This window comes from Arvicola amphibius, chromosome 8 (genome assembly GCF_903992535.2).
Source record: "Arvicola amphibius chromosome 8, mArvAmp1.2, whole genome shotgun sequence".
Lineage (NCBI taxonomy): Eukaryota > Metazoa > Chordata > Mammalia > Rodentia > Cricetidae > Arvicola > Arvicola amphibius.
Window position 1 is genome coordinate 131,107,199 of NC_052054.1, and position 23,742 is coordinate 131,130,940.

The window sequence follows — 23,742 nt, forward strand, 5'->3', positions numbered from 1 at the left end:
GTTAATAAAGAAACTGCCTTGGCCCTTTAATAGGACAGAAAATTAAGTAGACAGAGTAGGCAGAACAGAATTGTGGGAGAAAGAAAGCAGAGTCAGGCAGACGCCATAGCTCTCCTCTCCGAGATGGACTCCTGGTAAGACACCACCTCTTGGTGCTACACAGATTACTAAATATGGGTTAAAACAAGATGTGAAAATTAGCCAATAAGAGGCTAAAACTAATGGGCCAGACAGTGTTTAAAGAATTCAGTTTCCGTGTAATTATTTCGGGTAAAGCTAGCCGGGTGGCGGGAAGTGGCCCGCTGCTCACATTACTACAAATATCAAGACTAATTACTTGCCAGAGAAACAGCAGCTGAATCACATCTCTGGGCCTCGGGGGTGACCCGCTGATGATCACTCATTGATTAATTTTCTAAACTTGATTTCTGGAGTCCTAAACCTTGTCATTACTATATGGCAGGAAGCTTTGCAAACCTCTGTCCCTTCCTATAAAAATTAAACCAACAGGGCTGTCAATTACATATTCAGTTAAAACCTCATGCCTGCCCTGAATCCAGATTGCCATTATGATATATTTTGAGGTGCTTTTAGCTACGTAATGAAAACTTGATGCCCAAGTCACCAGCATCAGGAAGAAGTTTACCTAAGAAGATTGTCTGTACTAAGTTTTTAAAATAATATCAAGTCTACAACAATGTAAATCATCATAAGGAACTCTTTGGCCATTGTCTTTTCTCACCCCTTAAAAGTATGCTTTAATCTACTTTAATAAACTTGGCGTGCCTTAAAAAAAGATTAAGAATTTGACATTAAAAATTACACAGATTCTTCACTGTCATAGAGAGAGTATCTAGTTCTGAGCAGACGAGGATGTTATCTTTCCTTTCCTACGTTTGTCTCAGTCATTTCCCTCAGCTCTGGGCATTCCCATGTTCCTGAAAAACCAAGGGAAGAAAACACTTTCATCACTGATTCGTCAGCAAAATGATCTGTATTAAACCTAAAAGGAAAATCCGAGGTTCACAGAGCACAGCCCCACTTGCCCCTTAAACATCAACACTAAATGCACAGGCTGTAACAGTGTAAATCTGCTGCAGTAACATTATACTTTATTATACTTCCAAACCAATGAACACACAGACACTTAATCTCTTGCTGTTTCTGAACAGTGGATTAAAAAAAATACATTCTTCAGATACAGCAATGTAGCAGGTTACATTATCTCTTCAATTAAAATTATGCATTTGAGCTTGAAATTCTATTTATGAATTATTATGAATTTTACTGTATTTGTATTTACTATAAGTTAAAGATCAATCTGTCTTGAGAAGGTCGTCAGTGTCTAATGTTGTCACAGCTGTGTACACAGTGAAGGTCAACAGCACTCGACAGCGGGCGTTCGTCTCTATTTGCACTGCTTTGTAAATAGGACTTCTCTAATCGATATCTCCAGCAGTAGAAGATTCAGCTCATGGACTGTTGAGAGAATTAAGTAGAATTAGGTAAGAAAAATGTTTCATGCTACAGGACCGGGAAGTTCACTGTGAGACTGTGCCTTCTAGTTATGACAGAGGAGATGTACCCATGAAATCTCAACAACATGGTTGCCCAAGCAAGACCTGAACAATTCCAACAACAGTTGCAATTCCCAAGACGGGGGAATCTCACCAGGCCTCACCCCTAGGTGAGGGACTAAAGCAACTGACAATTGCTGAAAGGAGAATTAGTGTCCTCTAGGGATACATTCTCGGACTTGTCTCTTTGACATCCAGTGGGCAGCTTTAGAAACACACACATGCAAGCAGCACAGAGCAGACTGGGCAGGATGCATTTGTGTGTTGGTTCATTTATATGCACGTGTAACAACAATGGTCAAAGACAAGGAGGGCATGGGTGGGATAGGAGGGAGGAGAGGGAGAGAGGACACGATGTATTTAAATTGTAACAAACAAAATGTTTAGCATAGACACGATGTATTTAAATTGTAACAAACAAAATGTTTAGCATAGCACCGGCCTTGAGTGCTGGACATACATGCATCAAATATTTGTTACGAAGGAGGTGCTTTCCTAAGTACTGTGCAGAACATCACTTCATGCTTGCCCACACCTGTGAGCAACGTTCTGATCAAACGTTCTGCTCAAATGGCTGAGAGAGCAGGGCTTGTTCCTTGCGCCGCACACAGTTCCTGGATGAAGCGAACCAATGCTGAAACCAAATAGCTGAATCAGAAGATTATTGTTTTCTTCCCTGCTCCCTATCTTCCTTCCATCTGAGACAGGCCCTCCCGGTGTAGCCCAGGCTAGCCTCCAACTCACATTCCTCCTACCTTACTAATTTACATAACATTCCCAGCCAGTATTACAATTTCTTACTTTGTTTTAACATATGTAAAAGTTATAATCATAGGCATTTATAAAAATACAAATCTTTTGTTCAAACAAAAACATACAGATGCTCATAGTAGCTTCATTCATAATAGTAAAAACTGAAAATAACGCAATATCCTTCTGCAGGTTAATGGTTGTACAAAGTATGGCACATCTATTTGATGGATGATTACTCAGCCATAAAAAGAACAAGCAACAATTTACCTGGATCTCAAAGGCATCAAATTTAGTTAAAAAGTCAATTCCAGCCTCCTCTTTTCTCCTCCTCCATGTGACAATTATATTAAGCTATAATTAACCTACTTTTTCTAGTATCTGAGTTCTCTGTATATGTATTTTTCTCTGGATGAGTTATCTCTTGAAGTCCTGGCAGCAATAAATCTCTGACCCTTCTACCTGATATATATAAGGAAATGCCAGCTTCAGGAAGTTCTCAGCTATATTACTAGCATCTACATATTCTAAATTTAATAACTCAAAATGATTTCCACAATTTAGCTTCGATTCTGTTTGGGAGAGGTAGATATTTGCGACAAACTCCTGATATGTAGCCCAGGTTATCCCCAAATTTTCACTTTTCCTATTTCCACCTCCCAAGTATTGTGGGATATTTGTATACTGTGTGAAGATATATTGTTGTGATTGGTGTAATAAAAAGTTGAATGGCCAATAGGGAGGCAGGAGGTATAAGGGGGACTTATGGGCAGAGAGGAAGCTCCGAGGAAGAAAGGCAGTGTTGCCAGTCAGGTGTAGAAGAAGCAGGACATGCAGGAAAAGAGGTTAAAAAATGTAGATTAATAGAAGCAGTTTAATTTATAAGAGGTAGATGGGGGCAAGCCTAAGACTTGAGACTACAAGACTGAGCTTTCATAATTAATAAGAAGTCTCTGTGTCGTTACTTGGGAGCTGGCTGGCAGGACAGAAAAAGACTTGCTACATCCAAGTGTTGGGATTACAGCTGTGTGCCTCCACATCTGGCTCCATCTATTGTAACTTCCCAGCTGTCCAGTACCGAGTAATCACACAGAAACTTATATTAATTACAAACTGTTTGGCCTATTAGTTTGAACTTTTTATTAACTAGCTCTTATAACTTAAATTAGCCCATTTTTACTAATCTGTGTACTACCACATGGCTGTGGCTTTCAGGTAATGTTCTGGCATCTTTCTCTTTCGGTGGCTATAAGGCCTCGACTCTGCTTTTTTTCTCCCTCTCTGTTTAGATTTCCTGCCTGGTTCTATTCTGCCTGGCTATTGGCAAAATCAGCTTATTTATTAACCAATGACAATAAAACATATTCATAGCATATAAAAGGGCATCCCACATAATCTATTCCTTTTAACAGTTTCAATTTCTCTGTATGCTCTGAAATAGCAAAATGCCAAAAGTCCCAGTGAAGTTTGTCCTCTTTCTCTCTTATGTAATTCTCTCTCTCCCTTCCTCTTTCTCTCCCTATGCCACTAGAACAGAATCCACACCTTACAGATTCTTCATATCTCACTAAAAAATTTTTAAAACTTGGGTTTTTTCATATTATTTTTTAAAGATTAAAACATTCTGCTGGGTAGCACTAGTGCACACTTTAATCCCAGCACTCATGAGGCAGAGGCAGGCAGATCTCTGAGTCTGAGTGTAGCCTGGTCTACAGAGTGAGTTCCAGGACAGCCAGAGCTATGCAGAGAAACCTTATATTGAGAAAAAAATACATAAATATTTTGTCTTCTAATTTTAGTTTTCCATAATTATAGGCATACATATTTTTACAGAAGCACCTTTTCAATTTTATTATCAAAGCCATATAGAATATAAAATTTAGCCAATAGCTAATAATTTTAGAATAAAAATTGTAGATCTGCTGTTTTATTAAGAATCTTTAATCTTAAACCAGGTGATAGTGGCACACACCTTTAATCCCAGCATTCTGGAGGCAGAGGCAGGTGGATCTCTGTGAGTTCAAGGCCAGCCTGTACTACAGAACAGGTTCCAGGACAGGCTTCAAAAACCCTGTCTTGAAAAAGCTGCAGAGAAACCCTGTCTCGAAAAACAAAAAGAAAAAAAAGAAAAAAAGAAAAAAGAAAAAACCCTGTCTTGAAAACAAACAAACAAACAAATAACAACAAAGGATCTTTAATGCTAAGATACTAAAACAAAACCTCAAGTGCCAGGAGTATTTAATATGACCATCCTTAGAGGACGCATGACCGAAGTCCCATCACCAGGACTTCTTCTTGCATTGTCATATGATCTCAAAACAACTCCATGTATCTAAGCTTTGCCCCAGAAAGTAAATCCCAGCCCACTACCTTAAGAAAAATTTCCCAGGAGGCAACCTCTCCCTCACCATTCACACAAGACACACAGCTGTGATTTGTGGATTCTATGAAAGAACTGCATAAGAGACATCTTTTTAAAAAAATCTATTAAGACTAAAGGGCAGTTATAGAATCAGATAACTATATTGATTATGAGGTAAGTGATAATAAAAGACAAAACCAAAAATCAAGATCGATATTATCACATTGTTGGAGGAGGTTGCTTGTTCTTCTCGGCTATCCGGCTAGCTTAGGCACGAAATAATCACACAGAAACTGTGTTATTTAAATCACTGCTTAGCCCATTAGCTCTAGCTTCTTTTTTTTTGTTTGTTTTTTGAGACAGGGTTTCTCTGTAGCTTTGGAGCCTGTCCTGGAACTAGCTCTTGTAGACCAGGCTGGTCTCGAACTCACAGAGATCCACCTGCCTCTGCCTCCCGAGTGCTGGAATTAAAGGCGTGCGCCACCGCCGCCCGGCTAGCTCTAGCTTCTTAATGGCTAACTCTTACATATTAATTTAACCCATCTCTATTAATCTGTGTATCACCATGTGGCTGTGGCTCACCAGCTAAAGTACTCAGCCTCTGTCTCAGATAGCAGATCCAGGGCTTCTCTCTGACACTGCCCTTCTTTCTCCCAGCATTCAGCCTAGCTTTCCCTGCCTACCAAAGTTCTGCTTGCTATAGGTCCAAAGCAGTTTCTTTATTCACTAATGGTAATCACAGCACACAGAGGGGACTCCCACATCACATGTCACATTGGGCATTCAGGAGGCTGAGACAGGATCGCAAGTTCCAGGTCAGTCTATCAAGTAAGACCTCGCCTCAAGAATGAATGAAGGAAGGAAGGAGAGAGGAGGAAAGAGGGCGGATGAAGTAATGAAGGAGAAGCACTGAAGAGCAGACAGAAGTGGAGTGACTTCCATTGTCATGTGCACTACCACATACTGAATGTTTTCTTTAAAACATTAGAAAGGAATGCAACTGTACTACACATAAAAACCAGCAATCAAAAAGACACGACACGACTTCATACTTGTGTGGTGACGGCCAAGTGCTGGGGTTCTGAAGAACCACACCGAGGGCACAAAGGATGAGGGTCTAGAAAACAGAGATCCACAAATGCAACACCCGAAAGCTCTTCTACTCTAGGCAGTGACAAAGAAAAGTGCCAAAGTCACCTCCAGCCATTATCTTGATGATCTTACAACAGATCAGGCTTCCCAAGCATGCCACGGTGTTTGGATGCTGTGCAGGAAAAAAACAGACTTGACGATGTGAAAATTCAAAACCTGCATATGGCGAAACCCTGAAAAACTCCTGTGAGCATCAGTGGGAAACGATCATAAACGGGAAGGAGTCCACTTCTAGCCGACAGCTGAGGCACAAGCAGACAGCTCACTAGGAAGAAGTGCGGGGGTGAAAAGAGAAATGTGAACCATTGATACACATATGAAAAGCTGTTCCATCTAATTACCAGAGAGAAGCAAGTGAAACAATGAGATTATCTGATTCACAGAATGTACAGAAGATTCATAAACCCAGAGCAGCTCTGAACTAGCTGTAGACAAAAGTCTCCAAAAGTACCATTGAGTTCATTTTGTTTTTGTTTGTATATTTTGCTTATTCTTATTTGTTTATTTTCCTGTTTGCTTTCTAAAGTGAGAAAGAAGGCCGTGGAAGCTGAAAGGACGAGAAAGATCTGGGAGAAGATGAGGGAAGGGAAACTGTGATCAGAGTATATCATATGAAACATTTTTTCAATTAAAAGAAATTAAAAAAAAACATGTATTAAATTAGCTGAAGATAATCTGACTAAGCTAAATATACCAAACATTTCCTACCTCCTTAGAAATAACAAATGGGCCGACTTTTCCTTCAATGTCTTGAAGCTTGGCAGAAACTGGGGTTAGTTTGGCAGTCTGAACAGTTTCACAAAGCACTTGTCGGCAATATCTGTTTTTATAAAAATTAAACAGATGTGTTGAAGTCAATAAGCATGACAACCATAGGCAGAACAGGGGTCATTAACCACATGAATGGGCTGGAGAGATAGTTCAGAGGTTATGAACACTTGTGGCTCCTTCAGAGGTCCCAGCACCCACATGATAACTCAGAACAGTTTGTGACCCCAGTTCCAGGGACCTGGGAAACTTTCTTTTTCTTTTTGGGGATGTTTGTGTTAAGACTGAACCTTGTGAAACAGTCTGATGCCCAGAGACCGTGGAACAGTCTGAGACTCCTTCCAGGTGTATGTCTGGCTTTTAAAGTGACCCAAGTGACTACAGTGTGCAACCACTGGCCCAGAACAGGATGGAGAGAAGTCAATGGCAAGGCCTTCTATCGAGCTAACGTTGCCTTTTGTAGAATTTCACACTAGTGAAATGTAGTGATGAGCTGCAGGCTGCATCCTGCCGCCCGAATCCCGGCTGCCTGGCTAGCTTATGCCCCCAAATAATTACACACAAACTGTATTCATTTAAACACCGCCTGGCCCATTAGTTTCAGCCTCTTATTAGCTAATTCTCACATCTTGCTTTAACCCATATTTAGTAATCTGTGTAGCACCACAAGGTGGTGTCTTACCAGGAAAGATTCAGCATGTCTGACCTGGTGGCTGGCTCCATGGCGTCTGTCTCAGAGAGGAGAGGCATGGCGTCAGACTAACTTCCCTTCTTCCCAGCTTTCTGTTCTGTCTTCTCCACCCACCTAAGGGCTGGCCTAGCTAATGGGCCAAGGCAGTTTCTTTATTAACCAATGAAATCAACACAAACAGAAGACCCTCCCACATCAGTAAGCAGCCCTTTGCACTTGTTTCTCTCACTTAACATAACAAGTAACTGTATATATTGACATTGTTTTTTTCTATCAATTATCAGCCTCCCATAGTATGGCAAAATCAAAATTTGCTTCTTTATCTACCAGCTGGTAAACATCTGGGCTGCTTCCAGCTCTTGTGTGTTTTGAATACACAGCTACCAACATTTGCACACAGGTCTTTGTATAGGCCTGCTTTCATTTCTCTTAAGTAACTACTGAATGCTGAGGAGTGTTTCATATAGAGGCTGAGTGTATGCTTCACGCTATAAAACCCTACCATAGCATTTTCCAGTGTGCCTATACTATTTTGTATTCTTATAAATGAAGTATAAATGTCCACATGCTTGACATCATTGGGACTATATACAGGCTAATTAAATGATTCTCCAGAACTACTTTATTTTCCAATATGGTACAACAATTGCATAGTTTTATTTTAAAATTTATTATTATTATGTGTGTATAGGTATTTTTCTAGCATGTGTGTCTGTGCACCATGTTAGCATGTACTGTTCATGGAAGCCAGGAGAGGGCATTGGATCCCTGGGAACTGGAATTGCAGATGGCTGTGAGTGAGCCACTTTGTGAGTTCTGGAAATCAAACCCAGGTCCTCTAGAAGAGAAGTCAGTGCTCTTGACTGCTCTTAACTCTAGAGAGATGGGCCATCTCTCTAACTCCCAGAACTACTTTTTTTATTTTAGACATGAGACTAAATTTAATCTGTTAAAATCTGTATGTACATGGGTGTCGTATACATAATTGTGATCACAGCACCCAGGAGGCTGAGGTAGGAGGATTACAAGTCTGTGGCCCCTATACAGTAAGACTTTGCCTCACAAAGCAGAAACGGGCTGTCAACAACAGTTAAGACTGCTTGTGATTTAATCGTGAGAACTGAATTGGGACCCAGTACCCATCCATGTTGGGTGCTTCACGATTAACTCCAACTCCAGTTCCAAGGGATCCAACTCCCTCTTCTGGTCTCTACAGGCACCTATACACACATGTATACAAATACTTTTATACACATAAACACTTAAAATTTTGTTGTTGTTATTTTTCTGCAAGACAGTGTCTCCTTATTAGAGCTCTGGCTGTCCTGGAACTCACTGTGTTGGTGGGGCTGGCCTTGAACTCACAGAGATCCACCTGCCTTTCCTCTCAAATACTGAGATTAAATGTGTACACTACATTTATCCACCTACTGTGGGATAATGCTCTTGTACACTGTAAAGATTTGTCATTAGTATTAGATTAATAAAATGCTGATTAGCCAGTAGCCAGGCAGGAAGTATGGGCAGGCGACCAGACTAGGAGAATTCTGGGAAGAGAAAAGGCAGAGCCAGTCACCAGCCAGACACAGAGGAAGCAAGGTGAGAATGTCTTACTGAGGAAAGGTACCAAGCTACTGGCTAAACATAGACAGCCTGAGCTAACAAGCCAAACAGTTTATAATTAATATTAATCTCTGCATGTTTCTTTGGGCTGAACGCTGCAGGACTGGGTGGAACAGAAATTTCTGTCTCCACCTGTCTAAATAATTTTTAAATAAATAGAAACAAATAAAAATTAAAATCTATGTAAATATTTTAAGAAATATATATATATATTTCCTACATATTATCATAAGCTTTAAGTTAATAAATAACCACCTGATAATTGTCTTTTTAATGATTTTTTTCCTTTCATTGTATTCTTACCTTAGCTGTTCAATTTTCTCTGAAGTAAGAGGACCCTTCCCCAAAACTTGGTCTATCTCCTTACAGAGCTTCTTCTGAATGTCCCCAGAAGTTGTCAGAAAACAGATTACCCAGGTACACACTATGTAAAAATTATATTAGTATAAATGAAAGTAGCTTCTGAGTAATTTTTGGTATAAAATAAGAAAAAAAAAAGCCAATGGTTTAGTTTGTAAATTTTCTTTCTTCCTGTTTTTCCTGATAGATGTACATAAATGTTACCAAAAATAAAAACAAAATTCTCCACAGGATTTGAGTTTCTTTAAATAGAACACGGACACATAGAAGATGAGAACGCGTGTTCACTGTCACGACATCATCCTCCTGAAGTCTGGCAGGCAACTCAGATGTCTGCATCCTCCTACCTGAAGTCAGTGAGAATAATCACCTGAGAGAGGACTGAACGTTGGAGATTATGATGGGTTATCTGTTTCAGTCTCATGAAATAAAGACCTGACTTAATCATCCTGTTCATTCAGAAGCACTAATGAAATGATTCCTACAAATCAAATTAGTGGAAGATTTGCTCATATATCATTTTTTAGACTTTTAATAATTATTGCTCAGGCTATTGGCTCCCCTAAAAACATCTGAGAGTTTTTTGATACTGCAACCTAACATCCAGAGATTCAGATTCTATAGGTTGGGGGTAAGGTCCACCCACCTGTACTATTTTAAAAACATTAATCATATTTATCTACTGTGTGTGTATATTAATGTATGTACTTATGTAAGCATATATAAGAGAGTTAACATGTCTGTGGGGTTCAGAACTTGTAGGAATTGGTTCTCTCCTTCCACCACGTGGCTTCCTGGGTCTAAATTCAGGTCATCAGGTTAGTGGCTGACACCTTTACCCCCTGGCCCTCATCTGAACTTTTAATATGCATTCTGACAGACACTGGCTTGTGGCTCACTTTTGGTTTCTGAAGGTTTATGGATTATTTTCTTTTTTTATTGATTTTATTGTACTCCACATTTTTCTCTGCTCTTCTCCCTGCCTCTCCCTTCCCCTTCAACCCTCTCCCAAGGTCCCCATGATCCAAATTTACTCAGGAAATCTTGTCATTTTTTCTTCCCATGTAGATTAGATCCATGTATGTCTCTCTTAGGGTCCTCATTGTTGTCTAGGTTCTTGGGGATTGTTATTTGTGGGTTGGTTTTCTTTGCTTTATGTTTTAAAACTACCTATGAGTGAGTAAATGTGATAACTGTCTTTCTGGGTCTGGGTTACCTCACTCAAAATAATGTTTTCTAGCTCCATCCATTTTCCTGCAAATTTCAAGGTGTCATTATTTTTCTCTGCTGTGTAGTACTCCCTTTTGTAAATGTACCACATTTTCCTTATCCATTCTTTGGTCTAGGGGCATTTAGATTGTTTCCAGGTTCTGGCTATGACAAACAAAGCTGCTATGAACATAGTTGAGCACATGTCCTTGTGGCACGATTGAGCATCCTTTGGATATATACCCAAAAGTGGTATTGCTGGGTCTTGAGGAAGGTTGTTTCCTAATTTTCTGAGAAGTCACCACTCTGAAATCCAAAAGGGTTGTACCAGCTTGCATTCCCACCAGCAATGCAGAAGTGTTCCCTTTTCCCCACAACCTCTCCAGCATAAGTTGTCATCAGTGTTTTTGATCTTGGCCATTCTTACAGGTGTAAGATGGAATCTCAGAGTTATTTTGACTTGCATTTCTCTAATGACTAAGGATGTTGAACATTTCCTTAAGTGTCTTATAGCCATTTTAGATTCTTCTGTTGAGAGTTCTCTGTTTAGGTCTGTACTCCATTTTATTAATTGAATTATGTGTTCTTTTGATGACCAGTTTCTTGAGTTCTTTGGGTTGGTGAAGATCTTTTCCCACTCTGTAGGCTGTCGTTTTCACATGGTGAATGGACCCCCGAGGATGTCTTAAGCAGCAGCACCGAGAGCTTTCCCTTCTCTGTTTCCCCCACCCTGTAATGTGTATGGAGTACTGTTTACCTCTCCTTATCAATTTCCCTTTTTTCCAGACTTAGGACTGACTCAAAATTAAATTCTCATTATTGCTATTATTATTATTCCTTCTGTTCTGCTACTATTGCAGTGTGGCACATTCACAAAACCCAAAGTTAACTTTTTAAAAATGTATGCCTGGTTCATTTATTGCCTTTAAAAATCAATAGCTCCCTGGTAACTCTATTATTCAAGAGTAACTGGCTATGTCCTTAACTTCCCCTACACTTTCTGGCTGTCCTGTAACTTGCTCTGTAGACCAGGCTGGCCTCACACTCCCAGAGATTTGCCTGCCTCTGCTTCCTGAATGCAGGGACTAAAGGACTGTGTTGCCACTTTATACAGCTTGGCCCCCTATGGCTTTAGGGTGAACCCCAGCGTTCCATTTCACAAAAGATATATAAACATATGCAATTTACAATATATATTAAAATGTTCAGTACAAGTTTACAATATATATCTAATACTGCTAACAAGGATTTGCCTACAGTAGTCAATATATGTCCTGCTTGACTTCATCATCAGTTAGAACTAGTAAAGCATTATAAATACATCTTTTTAAAAACTCATAGCATACATGCAAAGAAATAAATAGCAATGTTCTTTATAACCCCCCCCCTAAAAACTGAAAATGAGATTTAACTCTTAATTCTGTCTTTGAGATTATGAGATTATGGCCACAGCATAATAAACTAAGTTTTGTTTTGTTTCTGTTTCTGAGACTGAGTCTGTGTGGCCCTGGAATTTACACATGTGCCCCCATGCCCAGGTTAACTCCACTTTTAAAAAAGCTTTAGCAAAGATAAATTTTAATGTAATATAGATTTAAAGCAAATAAGCAATAAAAAAAAACACAGTGTTGTGAGATGACTCGAGGTGAGTTCACTCACTGCAAACCTAACAACGTGGGTCCAACCCCTGGGACCTGGGTCAGGTGAGCTCTCACTGCGTGCTCAAACTATGGCATGTGCCCACTGCCACCGTGACAGATAAATATATGCAAGGAAATACTTAAATAATAAAATTTCAACAATACTTTTTAAAAATAACTGAGATCCTTGACACATCTGCACAAATTTCATTAGTCTATAACATCTAGACACACCTACATGTTGAAGAAGAGAAACGTGTGGATGTTTACACCAGCAGCCTTTATCATTTTAAAACTTTGTCCTTGAAATGATGTATAAGTGAAGTCCTTCAAGGGAACATAAAATTTTACATTTTAAACTGCCACCTGAATACTTCCTGGAAGCATTTTATATTATGCCTGTTATGTTTATAAACATTTTTATAATACTGTATCAATATAAATTTACAAACCAGTGAAGGTCACCATCTTAGAATTATAAATAGAAATCATCTTCAATTCCAAGAAAAGAGTCCTTTCAAAGCACCATCCTTGTAGACTCTTCATTCTTCCTGAGTTCTTACTAACAGCAGACCGGCCTAGAGTTAATGAAAAGCAGCCCCAGAAGGGTTGAGACTCAGCAGGGGACTGTCTATCTAGTGTGGACAAGGAAGGACTTGGGTTCAACCTGTAGCACCAGAGGGAAGGGAGCAGGAAAGGAAATGGAGAAGCTCTCACTCAGCAGGAAAGGTGTTGACAGCATTTCATTTCACAGGTGCTAACTAGAATTCACAGCCCCTAAAATGTGCCATTCGCGGCAGTTTTCAAAGGTGAAATTGAACACACGTGTGTGGTGTGTGTGTGTGGGCGGCACCCGTATGAAGCAAGCTTTTTAAACAAGATCACAGCAGCAAGGAAGGGAAACTTCAGAGGGCTCTCGCACTGTGTCTCTCTTTAAAAGAGCTTTTTGCCAGTGTATGCTCTGTAACCCATCTGAGAGAGAAGCCAATTTATACTTACACTTTGCAGTTATTATGCAACCAGACAGAGAAAATATCATACTGTCTTCTAGGATCTACAAGACAAAACTAAGTTTAGAAAGTATGAAATATAAGGTGGTCTTTACTAGGTCCTACTAAAACAATATAGAGTATAAAATTAGGCTCAGCGAAAAGTGTGTGAGGAAGATATTATGTAGCGGCAGTCGGAGGAATTTGGAAATAACCAAAAATAGTCCTTTTAGAATAAATCAGTTTTAATAAAAGAAGAAAGTGGGATACACTTACAAAGCCAAAGTTCCAGCGAAGCAGAGAGTCAAGTGGGGGTGGGAAAAAACAGGGGCTGTCTATCCCCAACCCGGTTCTTTTTAAAGGTATCCCTCTCCCCTGGAGCAGCCACGCCCCTGAAAGCAGGGATTGGTCAGCTGCCCCAACATCTCCCCCTTTTGTCTAAATAAGGCAGATTCAGAAACCAAATACAACTATATACAACGGGAATAGATCATATAAAATTACAAGAAGCAAACAATATTAGGCGAGAAACATATAACAGAAATTTTACTAAACATTCTACTTCAGGAAGTCTAAATAATGTAGAAGGTAGCTACAATTATCTAATCTTCAACTCCATAAAAGATCTGAGAAGGGAAGTAATATTACCAAAGCAACCAGGAAGCACAAACAAGAAACTTCCAAAATGTGCAACAGATGACAGAGACAACTGACTACCTGGGCAACCACACGAAATCTTATTAGCAATGTTGAGGCAACCAACTTTGGCTGAGGCCTAACACAACCTGACATACTATTTTTCAACGGCAATGAACCTTTAGTAAAACTATCCTATCCTGTCTTGGCAAGATAAGACAATTCTGTTTTATCCACTTATAGATATTTTGTATCTTGGTCAGTCGTGGAGGTGTGGGCTTTTCTTTGCCCAAAGTCCAGTTCTGCCAAGAAGAAGACAAACTCCCAGTGGAGTGTCTTTGGTGCTCAACGTTCTCTCGGGAGTAGAGCGTTGCTGTCAGGAGGGATTGTGTCTCCTAAGTACAAAACTCTAGGTTAGACTGAAGGCCATGTTCTACAGCTCTTCAAAGAGGTCAAAGATAATTATAGTATTATCTATACTAACTATAATCTCTATGTGTCTAAAAAAACCTGATTATCCTAAATATAAATATGACAAACATATAGTTCTCAACACTTATCTAACTGTAAGACTAATAGAATAGACGACTGTGCAATAAAAGAAGACAATGATTTCTACATGTAAACAGGGTCATTACATAAATAATATCCGAGGTAGAAATGTACATTGCAATATGGTAAACAATGTCATTACATAAATAATATCAGAGGTAGAGATGTACATTGCAATATGGTATATATCTCAATATAACAATTGTTTCAAACAGAGGTAGGATCATACTCTCATACAATGTTCAATATATCAATATACAAGAATCAGCACCAATATAGTTTTCAAAAAACAATAACACAAAAATCAATTATTCCTTCAGACCAGTTAATCCCTCCCTTTTTTTACACACACACACACACACATATATATATACATAGTTTATACCCCTGAGTCCATATAATACCTCCCTCAACCCCTCAACCCTATACCAACCACCAATTAGTGTCCCTAAACCTGAGGGTAAACTTTGTTGGGAGAGGGGGCGTCGTCATCTAAGATTGCTTCCAGCTGACATAGGGGCGACTTTTCTTCTCAGGGGGTCCTGTGAAAGCAAATGATGGTAAAATACCCAGGGTAACATTTCATCTAGGAAGAATGTGTCTAGCCTCTGAATATTTTGAGGAGATCCAGCCAGAATGTTGTCAAAAATGTGCACTGAAGGAGATGGAAAAAAAAAAAAAAAAAAAAAAAAAAAAAAAAAAAAAAAAAAAAAAAAAAAAAAAAAAATAATAAAAAAAAAAAAAAAAAAAAAAAAATAAAAAGTGTTCTGTGCAATTGGTACCAAAAAACAGGCCAAATTTTAGCACTACAAAAATATGACGTCATAATAACCAGTTGGAGTTGATGTTGTGGGGCCCCATCTTCATCCTGGAAACCGCAAAGATTACTGAAGAAAAAAAATTTGTTGTTTGTTTGCTGCAGGGATTGGTCAGCTGCCCCAACAAAATTATTTCTTTATTAGGTCTTCAAAAAAAAACCAAAAATCCCTGTAATGTGAGAACCAATATAAATAACGGACTGTGGGCTGGAGAGGGGACTGAGCAGTTAAGAGGACTTAGGTTTTGTTCCCAGAAAACACCAAACACAATGGGTGGCTCCCAACCACCTATAACTCCAGTTTCAGAGAATCTGACACCAGCTTCTGGCCTCTGAGGGGTCCTGCACACACACGGGGTACATAACCTCATCCAGTCTCACTCATTACATGTTAAAGAACAAATAAAAATCTCTAAATACGGTCTCAGGGGCCACAAAATCCCACAGCGCAGCCTGTTTGGGCGCTGGGACCGGGAATTGAGTGCACCCAGGTGGGTGGGAGGTCCTCTGTTTCAATAGCCTGCCTGCAGCAAGGTAGGCCTTTTACCTGTGAGCTGCCTGGCCAGCAAGGAGAATTGAACTTCTAAAAGAAGACCCATAGGGGATTATGCAGAGGAAGAAATGGGAAGGCGCTAATGCAAGAATTCCTCCAACAATTTGAAAAACAACATGAAAGCACCAGAACCCAGTGAATTTACAACAGGAGGACTTGAACAAACTAATCAAGAAGTAGAAAAAATTGACTTTATGAAAGTAATAGAGTCCCTTAAACAGGAGATGAAAAACTCTCTTAAAGAAATGGACGAGAAGAATAACAAAAAGTTTGAAGAATTGAGTAAATCCGTAAACGATATCCTAGGAAACCAAGAAAAAACAATCAAACAGATAATGGAAACAGTGCAAGACTTGAAAACTGAAATGGAGGCAAGGAAGAAAACACAAACCGAGGACAAGCTGGATATGGAAAATCTATGTAAATGAACAGAGACTACAGAAACAAGCATAACCAACAGAATACAAGAGATAGAAGAAAGAATCTCAGATTCTGAAGATACCATACAGAAAACAAACGCACTGATCAAAGAAAACAGCAAATCCAACAAATTCTCATCATAAAACATTCAGGAAATCTGGGACACAATAAAAAGACCAAACCTAAGAATAATAGGTGTAGAAGAAGGAGAAGAATTACAGCTCAATGGTCCAGAAAATATATTTAATAAAATTATAGAAGAAAACTTTCCAAACCTAAAGAAAGATATTCCTATTAAGGTTCAAGAAGCTTACAGAACACCAAATAGACTGGATCAAAAAAAAATCCCCTTGCCATATTATAATCAAAACACAAAACATACAGAATAAAGAAAGAATATTAAGAGCTGCAAAGGAAAAAGGTCAAGTAACTTATAAAGGTAAACCTATCAGACTAACACCTGACTTCTCTATGGAAACCATGAAAGCCAGAAGGTCCTGGATAGATGTTTTGCAGAAACTAAGAAACCATGGATGCAAGCCCAGATTACTATACCCAACCAAGCTTTCGTTCACTATAAATGGAGAAAACAAAATATTCCAAGATAAAAACAAATTTAAACAATACGTAGCCGCAAATCCAGCCTTGCAGAAAGTAATAGAAGGAAAATTACAAACAAAGGAGTCCAGCATTGCCCAAAATAACTCAGACATCTAGCGACCCTTCACCAGCACATCTCAAAGAAAGGAAACACACAATCTCTATTACCAAATAAAAAATGACAACCGGAGTTAACAACCACTGGTCATTAATATCACTTAATATTAATGGACTCAATTGACCTATAAAAAGGCACAGGCTAAGAGATTGGATATGAAAACAGGATCCAACATTCTGCTGTTTACAAGAAACACACCTCAACCACAAAGACAGACATCTACTCAGAGTAAAGGGTTGGGAAAAGGTTTATCAAGCAAATGGACCTAAGAAACAAGCCGGTGTGGCCATACTAATTTCTAACAAAGTTGATTTCAAACTAAAATCAATCAGAAGAGTTGGAAAGGGACACTTTATACTCATTACAGGAAAAATCCATCAGAATGAAGTCTCAATCCTGAATATCTATGCCCCTAATATAAAAGCACCCACTTATGTAAAAGAAACATTACTAGAACTCAAGGCAGCAATCAAACCACACACTCTGATAGTAGGAGACTTCAACACACCTCTATCACCAATGGACAGGTCAATCAGACAGAAACCTAACAGAGAATTAACAGACTTAATGGAGGTAATGAACCAAATGGACTTAATAGACATCTATAGAACATTCCACCCAAATAGGAAAGAATATACCTTCTTCTCTGCAGCTCATGGAACCTTTTCAAAAATTGACCACATACTCAGTAACAAAGAAAACTTCCACAGTTACAAAAAAATATTAGTAACCACCTGTGTCTTATCGGGTCACCATGGATTAAAATTAGAATTCAACAACAATGCTACCCCCAGAAAGCCTACAATCTCATGGAAACTGAACAGTCAACTACTGACCCACACCTGGGTCAAGGAAGAAATAAGGAAAAAAATTAAAGTCTTCCTTGATTTTAATGAAAATAAAGACACAACATACTCAAACCTATGGGACACTATGAAAGCAGTGCTAAGAGGAAAGTTCATAGCACTAAGTGCCCACTTAAAAAAATCGGAGAAAGCCGGGCGGTGGTGGCGCACGCCTTTAATCCCAGCACTTGGGAGGCAGAGGCAGGCAGATCTCTGTGAGTTCGAGACCAGCCTGGTCTACAAGAGCTAGCTCCAGGACAGGCTCTAAAGCTGCAGAGAAACCCTGTCTCGAAAAACCAAAAAAAAAAAAAAAAATCGGAGAAAGCACACATTGGAGACTTAACAGCACACCTGAAAACTCTAGAAAAGAAAGAAGCAGACTCACCTAGGAGGAGTAGAAGACTAGAAATAATCAAACTGAGGGCAGAAATCAAGAAAATAGAAACACAGAAAACAATCCAAAGAATCAATGAAACAAAAAGCTGGTTCTTGGAGAAAATCAACAAGATTGACAAACCCCTAGCCAAACTAATCAAACGGCAGAAAGAGAACAAGCAAATTAATAAGATTAGAAATGAAAAGGAGGACATAACCACAGACACAGAGGAAATTCAGAGAATCATTAGATCTTACTACAAAAGCCTGTATGCCACAAAATTGGAAAATGTAAAAGAAATGGACACTTTTTTAGATAAGTACCACATACCAATGTTAAACCAGGACCAGGTGAACAATCTAAATAGTCCTGTTAGTCGCGAAGAATTAGAAACTGTTATCAAAAACCTCCCTATCAAAAAAAGCCCAGGACCAGATGGTTCCAATGCAGAATTCTACCAGAACTTCCAAGAAGACCTAATACCTATACTCCTTAAGGTATTTCATAATATAGAAACAGAACAGTCATTGCCAAATTCCTTTTATGAAGCTACAATTACCCTGATACCTAAACCACACAAAGACTCAACCAAGAAAGAGAATTACAGGCCAATCTCACTCATGAACATCGATGCAAAAATTCTCAATAAAATACTGGCAAACCGAATCCAAGAACACATTAAAAAAATTATCCACTACGATCAAGTAGGCTTCATCCCAGAGATGCAGGGCTGGTTCAACATATGAAAATCTATCAATGTTATCTATCATATAAATAAACTGAAGGATAAAAGCCATATGATCATCTCATTAGATGCTGAAAAAGCATTTGACAAAATTCAACACCCCTTAATGATAAAGGTCTTGGAGTGACTAGAGATACAAGGTTCATTCCTAAATATAATAAAAGCAATATACATCAAGCCGACAGCTAACATTAAATTAAATGGAGAGAAACTCAAAGCCATCCCACTAAAATCAGGAACAACACAAGGCTGTCCACTCTCTCCATACCTCTTCAATATAGTGCTTAAAGTTCTAGCAATAGCAATAAGACAGCATAAGGAGATCAAGGGGATTCGAATTGGAAAGGAAGAAGTCAAACTTCCATTATTTGCAGATGATATGATAGTGTATATAAGTGACCCCAAAACTACCAAAAAGCTTTTACAGCCAATAAATACCTTCAGTAATGTGGCAGGATACAAGATCAACTCCAAAAAATCAGTTGCCCTCCTATGCACAAAGGATAAAGAAGCGGAGAGGGAAATCAGAGAAACATCACCATATCAGAATAGCCACAAATAGCATAAAATATCTTGGGGTAACACTAACCAAGGAAGTTAAAGATCTATTTGACAAGAAAGAAATTGAAGAGGATACCAGAGAATGGAAGGATCTCTCTTGCTCTTGGATTGGTAGAATCCACATAGTAAAAATAGCTATTCTACTAAAGGCTAGCTATAGATTCAATGCAATTCCCATCAAAAACCCAACAAAATTCTTCACAGATATTGAGAGGACAATAATCAACTTTATATGGAAAAACAAAAAACCCAGGATAACCAAAACAATCTTATACAATAAAGGAACTTCTGGAGGCATTACCATCCCTGACTTCAAACTCTATTACAGAACTACTGTATTGAAAACAGCTTGGTACTGGCATAAAAACAGAGAAGTTGACCAATGGAATCGAATAGAAGACCCGGATCTTAACCCACAAACCTATGAACACCTGATTTTCGATAAAGGAGCTAAAAGTACACAATGGAAGAAAGAAAGCATCTTCAACAAATGGTGCTGGCATAACTGGATGTCAACCTGTAGAAGAATGAAAGTAGATCCATATCTATCACCATGCACAAAACTCAAGTCCAAATGGATTAAAGACCTCAATATCAATCTGAACACACTGAACCTGTTAGAGGAGAAAGTGGGAAGTACTCTACAACATTTGGGCACAGGAGACCGCTTACTACGTATAGCCCCAGCAGCACAGACATTAAGGGCAACATTGAATAAATGGGACCTCCTGAAGCTGAGCAGCTTCTGTAAAGCAAAGGACACTGTCACTAAGACAAAAAGGCAGCCTACTGACTGGGAAAAGATCTTCACCAATCCTGCAACAGACAAAGGTCTGATCTCCAAAATATATAAGGAACTCAAGAGACTAGGCTTTAAAATGCTAATTAACTCAATTAAAAAATGGGGCACTGATCTGAACAGAGAATTCTCAACAGAAGAAGTTCGAATGGCCAAAAGACACTTAAGGGCATGCTCAACTTCCTTAGCAATCAGGGAAATGCAAATCAAAACAACTTTGAGATACCATTTTACACCTATCAGAATGGCTAAAATCAAAAACACCAATGATAGCCTTTGCTGGAGAGGTTGTGGGGTAAGGGGTACACTCATCCATTGCTGGTGGGAATGCAAACTTGTGCAACCACTTTGGAAAGCAGTGTGGAGGTTTCTCAGGAAATTCGGGATCAACCTACTCCAGGACCCAGCAATCCCACTTTTGGGAATTTACCCAAGAGATGCCCTATCATATTACAAAAGCATTTGTTCAACTATGTTTATAGCAGCATTATTTGTAATAGCCAGAACCTGGAAACAACCTAGATGCCCTTCAGTGGAAGAATGGATGAAGAAAGTGTGGAATATATACATTTTAGAGTACTACTCAGTGGTAAAAAAACAATGATATCTTGAATTTTGCATGCAAATGGATGGAAATAGAAAACACCATCCTGAGTGAGGTAACCCAAGCCCAAAAAGATGAACATGGGATGTACTCACTCATAATTGGTTTCTAGCCATAAATAAAGAACATCGAGCCTATAATTTGTGATCCTAGAGAAGCTAAATAAGAAGGTGAATCCAAAGAAAATCATATAATTATCCTCCTGGATATTGGAAGTAGACAAGATTGCCGGGCAAAAATTGGGAACTTGGGGGTGGGGTGGGAGGGGGTATGGGGGGATAAGGAGAGAATAGTGTGAAGTGGAGGATGGGGAGAGCTTGGCAGAATGGGATGGTTGGGATATAGGAAGGGTGGATGTGGGAACAAGGAAGTATATATCTTAATTAAGGGAGCCATTCTAGGGTTGGCAGAGACTTGACTCTAGAGGGGTTCCCAGGTGTCCAGGAAGATGCCCCCAGCTAGTTCCTTGGGCAGCTGAGGAGAGGGAGCCAGAAATGTCCAGATCCTATTGCCATACTCATGAATATCTTGCATATCACCATAGAACTTTCACCTGGCGATGGAAGGGGAAAATCACAGAGCCCCACATTGGAGCACCGGACTGAGCTCCCAAGGTCCTGATGAGGAGCAAAAGGAGGGATATCATGAGTAAGGAAGTCAGGACCGTGAGGGGTGCGTTCACCCATCGAGATGGTGGGACAGAACTAATGGGAGACCACCAAGCCCAGTTGGAATGGGACTGATGGAACATGCGACCAAACCGGACTCTCTGAATGTGGCTGACGGTGGAGGAGGACTGAGAAACCAAGGACAGTGGCGATGGGCTTGGACTCTACAGCATGGACGGGCTCACTGTGAGTCTTGTCAGTTTGGTTGCTCACCTTCCAGGACTTAGGGGGAGCTGGGAGGACCTTGGACTTAACATAGTGAATGGAACCCTGATGGCTCTTTGGCCTGGAGAGGGAGGGAGTGGGGGTATGGGTGGAAAGGAGGGGAGGGAAGGAGGAGGAGGAGGGGAGAAGATGGAAATTTTTATTAAAAAAGAAAAAAATCTCTAAATACTGGACTGCCTATTTTCTTACCTGTGTTAATTTTACCTTATTTTTGTCAATTTTAGTTAAATTTGTTCCTTGGTATCAGACTATGCAATGCATTCTGGTTACTCACACCCAGCACCCTCTCCTATCAACCCTCTCATGGGTGGATCCTACCTTGTATTGTCTTTTGTTTTTTAAAATGGGGTCGTATTATGCAGGCTGGCCTAGAACTCAGAAGAATGGCCTGCCTCTGCCTCCCAAGTGCTGGGATTAAAGGTGTGTGGTCCCCCCGCTCCAGGTTGTACAGCCTTTTTGATGCATCGACATTTATTTCTTAGTAATCTTACTGGCTCACTGCAGGCAAACCTTTCCAGTCCTATTTTTATGGCATGGCCTGGTGCAACAACACTGTCTTGGGCATAGGGAAGAAGTGCCTGCTATTGTCCCCAGAACTGATCAATTTCCGCACAAACTCACATCCAGAACTTCCTTCCGCCTACCAGAGATTGTATATGCCATGTCAGGACATCCTATAGATGCCACTGTGGGCTCTTGCCTGACAACACCATAAACAGAGCATTATGCTGTAAACAAACAGGCACTGAATGTGGCCATGCGGGCAGGAAGGCTGAGTCCATCAAGGCTCACACACACTTCTCTGCCTATAGATCATTTGGGCTTGATGTTTGCTTAGCCTAAGTTAAATGTAGCGGCTTTGGAGGGTGAACTAGTGGGATATTGACTACTTATGATAAACAAAAGAGACATCCGACGTCTTGGAGGTCATTTGGATTGAAAGAAAACCTCTATACATATGTAACCTTCTCATAAATGCTTAACATTTTCATCACCTGCGGCTCATTAAGGTTTCCTTGTATTAAGGAGTCAATGAAGATAGGTTGACTGAAGTTCCTTCCTTTTCATTCCTGTATAATTTTCTTTAAAATAGATTCCAACTGCATGAGGGCTTAAAGGAGAAAATTTGAAAAAAAATAAGAATATAAGTATTTGTGGAGATTAAACTTCCTAAAAGTAATTCTGTTCAGGCTGGGCAGTGGTGGTGCATGCCTTTAATTCCAGCACTTGGGAAGTAGAGGCAGGCAGATCTCTTTATGAGTTCGAGGCTAGCTTGGTCTACAGAGCAAGTTCCAAGACAGCCAGGGCTAAACAGAAAAGCCATGTCTTGAAAAAAAATATCTGTTCAAAGTTACCATGTTTGGAACAAAACCTTTGAAGTCAGTAACCAATAGTTTAAAAAGCAATTTTGTATCTAAATTCATATATATTTTTCTTCCTTCCTTATTAAATTTCAGTTACATATTAAAAGTACATAAAATACCTACATGCAATTCAAGAAGTAATTGACTTTAAAGAAATACCTAAATTATTACCATCCAGGTGAAAACGTAAAAGAATTCTAATGCCACACATCCAAACACACAAGTTTCTCCATTAATACTAATCCTTCCTTCTAAATTTTCTTTTTTTATATATTTATTTATTATGTATACAATATTCTATCTGTGTGTATGCCTGCAGACCAGCAGAGGGCACCAGACCCCATTACAGATGGTTGTGAACCACCATGAGGTTGCTGGGAGTTGAACTCAGGACCTTTGGAAGAGCAGGCAATGCTCTTAACCACTGAGCCATCTCTCCAGCCCCTAAATTTCCTTAACTCCACTGCTTCTCTCAATCAAGTTTCACTCACTGAGAAATAGAGATAGATAGGACATAATCAGAAAGGTAAATTCTGAAACCTAAAAGACACAAATAACGGGTAAACAATGACCACTAAAACTCTCCAAGATTTGCTTTATTCCTCGTCTTAGCTGACTGACTCTATCACTGGTGACACTGCTTCCATGGCTCCCAGGACCTCTCCTGCCGTCCATCTCATCTCATTTCAACTCCCTCTGGCTCTTGGATGTCCAGGGGTTGTTGTTTATTTCCTTTTT

At 39.5% G+C, this 23,742-nt stretch overlaps 1 protein-coding gene across 1 annotated transcript in view; it reads right to left on the bottom strand.

The window, feature by feature from the left end:
- Nucleotides 1–876: 876 nt before the first annotated feature.
- The window catches only part of LOC119821997 (cytochrome P450 20A1), a 34,203-nt gene continuing 11,337 nt past the window's right edge, over nucleotides 877–23,742 (bottom strand). Inside the window, 6 exon segments of the mRNA XM_042055635.1 lie at nucleotides 877–1,003; nucleotides 5,742–5,806; nucleotides 6,550–6,661; nucleotides 9,227–9,347; nucleotides 13,132–13,186; nucleotides 22,636–22,751. Of these exon segments, the coding sequence (XP_041911569.1) occupies nucleotides 877–1,003; nucleotides 5,742–5,806; nucleotides 6,550–6,661; nucleotides 9,227–9,347; nucleotides 13,132–13,186; nucleotides 22,636–22,751 (596 nt within the window).